The 4,678-nt window shown below is 39.7% G+C and overlaps 1 protein-coding gene across 1 annotated transcript; it reads right to left on the bottom strand.

Moving 5' to 3' along the window:
• Nucleotides 1-247: 247 nt before the first annotated feature.
• LOC147419709 (uncharacterized) lies at nucleotides 248-466 on the bottom strand. Its single transcript, XM_086505345.1, has one exon. The coding sequence runs from the start codon at nucleotides 464-466 to the stop codon at nucleotides 248-250; it is 219 nt and encodes a 72-aa protein (XP_086361471.1).
• Between the last annotated feature and the right edge of the window lie 4,212 nt (nucleotides 467-4,678).

Genomic DNA, 4,678 nt, shown 5'->3' with positions numbered 1-4,678 from the left:
GAGGCTCAAATACTCAAACTTGAGACCATTAGTGGTGTTCCCTAAGTGACCCAAAATCCTTGTCTTCTCTCTCTTATTATTTCTCCCCCTCCAAAAGTTTCCCGCCAAGCTCTCTTTCTCTCCTCTCAGTGCTGAAAAGTGAAGATCTGCAATCTTTATCCCCACAGTCTCTCTAAAATGCCCTGACATCTCTCTCTCCTCCTCTTCTCATGCTAGGGTATCTTTTTGTAAAGTAGCCTATCACACATCATTCTACCTCTGTAACATCTGCTTCTAGATTTGCAACCTCTTCCTCCATAAATACAACATCTCCTTCTAAACCTGCAACCTCTTCCTCCATAGCTACAACATCTCCTTGTAAACTTGCAACCTCTTTCTCCATAGCTACAACATCTCCTTCTAGATCTGCAAACTCTTTCTCCATAGCTATAACATTTCCTTCCAAATCTGCAACCTCTTTCTCCATAGATCTAATAGCTTTTCTTCAAGATTTGAAACCTCTTTCTCATAGCTCCAATATCTCATTCTAGATCTGCAACTTCTATCTCCATAGCTCCAACTTCTAGGTTTCTAGTCCACTTTCGCTCTCTTCCCAAGCTTGCATCTCTCTTTTGAGTTCCATAACCTCTTGCTTGACGTGCAAAATCAACTTTCCTACTCTACTCCCTATCTCCTTTCAAAATCCTTTTCACGGTTGCTACAACATCTCCTTCTTTACTGTGTGTATGTGTGTGTGTGTGAACTATGCACTATGCACTATGTAAGTAATTTCTAGCAAGAGTGTACTTGCTCATAGCTACCCGGAAAAAGGATTACAATGCAGTATAGATCTACTATACATGGTGCCAATGTAGCAGAATGCAAGGGGTGTATGTAAGGATTATGAAGGGTCACAAGTTTTCAATGTTGGCAAAGGATCTTAAGGTAAGTGTCAGTTCCTGAAAAGCATGTGTGGTTATTGTATTTTTTCCATGAATGACTTATGAGAGCTCTTTTTTCTTTGAAATTAGAAGGATTCTTTATTAATCGTCTCTTGTTTTAGCAGATTCTCCTATAATCAACAAGATTGAAAATTGGTACTAGTGCCTCCAAAAGATTTCATTGAAAGCTTTTGTCAATGGTTGGAAAACTTGACTCCAATGCATTTCAGCAATGTAGGCCACAATATGGGCTAGTCTAAATTCAACAATGTTCAAATACTTGCTCTTGGAAGAGGTAAACTTGTAATGTTTATATTGCAATCAAATTCACCTATGGATTTAAGAAACTCACATTGTATTTAGATTCTGATATTGTAGATCCATGTGTTCACTTTTGATCTGCAGAAGATGTAGTGCAAAAGTTAATAACGTGGAATTTCATGCCTATGGTATTTGAAAAGTCAATCCCTAGCGAGATATAATCAGTCACTTTGTGGCTCAATTGCTGACCAAGAACCAACCAAGCCAAGATGGACATTCAAGTTTGGAACCAAACATCAAAAACTAAGAATCGGTTGAAAGTGTCTGCTAAACTTACAGTTGCAAAGAAAGGTGCTGCAAATAGAAGGCAAGACAAAGGGGCCAAAAGATAGAACAATAGAGTGGTAGTGAGAGAGAGAGCATAGATCTGTTTCCCATGTACGGAACATTTAAGTGCACCACTCATATGCTAAGCGAGTGGGCTCATGTAATTGATTAAGTCAATACAATTTTTACCATCATATTGTGTTATCTCTTTACTTGCACTAAACTTTGTCATTGTTTTGAACTTACTTTATGTTGTCATTCAAATAGTGGTTAGCTATGTGCACTTGTTTGAAAATACTATTGTTTCTCTCATTTTTTAGGCCCCACAAAAATTTGTGCTGAGATTCAAGTTAGCCAATAAATTTTGCAGTTGATGCATTCTTGTATATAATTGGATATCAATAGCGTCTGGTGAAGGGATGGTCAAAAGGCACCATAAAACAATGGAAAGATCATTACTCATATTTCTAAATAAAGGGCATCTAAAACTAAAATGTGAACAAGAAACATATATCAGTTAATAGTACAATCAACCTTATAGAAATAAGGAAGAGAATGGGATATAGGAGGGCCTCTTATTTGGAATTTTAGGTATATACTTAAAGCCATATTGGTGTTTTGACAAGTTATTTTAGTTTTCCGGTGAGTGATTTCTCTCATGTACGATGGTTTCTCCTCATTATGGAGTCCTTATAAATATAATTTTCTAAAATAAAAATTACAAGGGTAAATCAAGGTCCATATTTAATGCATTCCCATGTTCATCTTCAATGGAATAATTAGTTAAATCGCAAGAATTTTCACTAAGTCATGAATATACATCAGGTATTTCTTAAGTTGCTCAATTTTTTTAAAAAATACCATTTTTATGTATGTAGTACAAATGTGAAGCTTCTACAATATGTCAATAAAGATTGATGGAATTCAATACTCATTTAAGCTCAACAATAAACTGCAACTATTGCATAACTTTCTATTTTTCCAAAAATAAAAATTTTGGGTCCTTTGAAATCAAAATATGAGTCTTATCATGTTTTTACCATATTAAGACTATATTTCCATGAATATTTCATATTGTATACATAAGTTGTGGTGAGATTACCAAAATCTACCATGACCTGCAAGGTCTAAGTCACTAACTTGATCCAAGGAACTTTTGTGCATATGTCCTAAAGTCCACCGTCAGGGATCAAGTGAGTAATTCCACACTCTGTGCAATATGCGTTGACCCTAGTGATTTTGTCATGAGGGCAATCCATCAGCCAATGGTCTCCTCCACACTTGTAGCATGGTCCTTTAGGCTGTTGAGGTGCTCCTGGAGCATCTCTTTGTTGGTGCGCAATTCTTTGCCCGCTCATGCCTCTGTTGGCTATGAACAATAGTGTTCTTTCATCCAGGATATATCGTCCTTCTCCCACTGCCTGTGCAGCAGTTGGTGGTCTTGTAATTCCTATCATGCTCCATGGTTCTAGTGTAGAGGGTTTGTCCTATGGATAATAGACAGAGTTCGCCGCATATCCATTGGGCTCATCGTAGTATGCATGCATAGGTACCAAAGCCTTCTCGTCCGACTCAGTTACTGTGGGTGTGTATCTTATGCCGACTGGTCGTAATCCTGGTAGAGGTGGTTGTTGTCCCAACACTGGTTGTGGTCTTTCTGCACCTATAGGTCCTGGTAGGTTGTGTATCTTATGTGGGTGTGTATCTTATGCCGACTGGTCGTGATCCTGGTAGAGGTGGTTGTTGTCCCAACATTGGTTGTGGTCTTTCTGCACCTATAGGTCCTGGTAGGTTGCCAGTCTGATATCTAGGCATTGATTGGACTTGAGGAGATGTCGTCTGAGCTTGCGGAGCATATGGTCATTCTCTCACATATCCCTTGTTATAATAACACTCCTCCGTTCCATGGTTTGTCCATTTTTGTTCAATCGCACACCATTTTGGTTGTTTAGCTTGTGGTTTGGAATACAAGTTAATCTTTTTAAGCACTTCCTCTACAAGCTGCTCTTGGTTTACCGCTACTTCCCCCTTCAGTGTTGTCTTAGCAGACTTGCTCCCACTTTGTTGCGAGGAAGAATCATCGTCAAGATCCTTGAACTCATCCTCTTTGTAAACCGCACAATTGTCCACAAGGTATAGCACTTCCTTGGTCAAATCAGTCAACTTAGTGCTCCTTTTCATATGTAAGTCCTTTTGAAGAGCTGCATTCCTTAGTCCTTGTATAAATATAAGCATAAGTTTGGACTGAGTTGGCAGTTCTTCCACGGGACAGAACTTAACATATCTTTTTAATCTGAGGGTGGCCTTTCGCACGGACTCTCCATCTTTCTGTTTGAATTTATAGATTTGCGAGACTGTATTATGAGCTATCCCCCTTTGTGAGAATTCCTCGATAAACTCGTCAAACACTTCCTCCATAGACTCAAAGTCTCTTCGCTCCACCGAGTCAAACCATGTAGCCACATCATCCTCTAAGGTTAAACCGAATCCTACAAATTGGGTAGGAAAGTCTAGCACCTCTTCAGCTCTAATTACACGCACAAAGGCTACTACATGATCTCTTGGATCCTTGCTTCCCGTATATTTCTTGTTTACCCATTTTTGCACTTGAGAAGGTCTAATTCTATGATGGTCTCCAAATCTCATCATGGGATCTCTCCGTCCTAGTCGATATACCTCCTCTGGTCTTCTGTAGTGGCCAGGTTCCTCTCCCAATGGTGCTCCTAATCCATAATTTCTAACAGTTCTTGTGAGAGATGGTTCATCTCTCCGAACTCATTCTCGGGGTGTTCTTCCAAGCTCAGTTGACCCCTGAGTCTTTGGCTTACTCTCTCCTTGATACTGTGCATAGAGTGGTGGTTCTTGTAAATCCCTTAACCCTCGTGCGGTTTGATAACCCTCTTGGGTTCGGTATTGTTCTAATGTAACACTCTGTCGAAGCCATGCCTGCAGTGATGGCTGAGTAGCTGGTTGGTCCTATTAGTTGGATGTCGGTGGTCGGGTAGAATATGAGGTAGCGTCATACTCTTCTGAAAAGGGATTAGTCGAATTGCTAGGTGTGTAGGTGGTTCTTGGTACCTCGTCGGGGACATTGGTCGATGCTCCCGGAACTATTACCTTTTCAACCTCTTTTGGGAGAATACGTTTGTATTCTCGCCCGTATCTGTCAA

Source organism: Adiantum capillus-veneris, chromosome 29 (assembly GCF_014529385.1).
Source record: "Adiantum capillus-veneris isolate H3 chromosome 29, ASM1452938v2, whole genome shotgun sequence".
NCBI lineage: Eukaryota > Viridiplantae > Streptophyta > Polypodiopsida > Polypodiales > Pteridaceae > Adiantum > Adiantum capillus-veneris.
The sequence above is the reverse complement of the archived record's forward strand: the minus strand, read 5'-3'. Positions and strand labels throughout refer to the sequence as shown.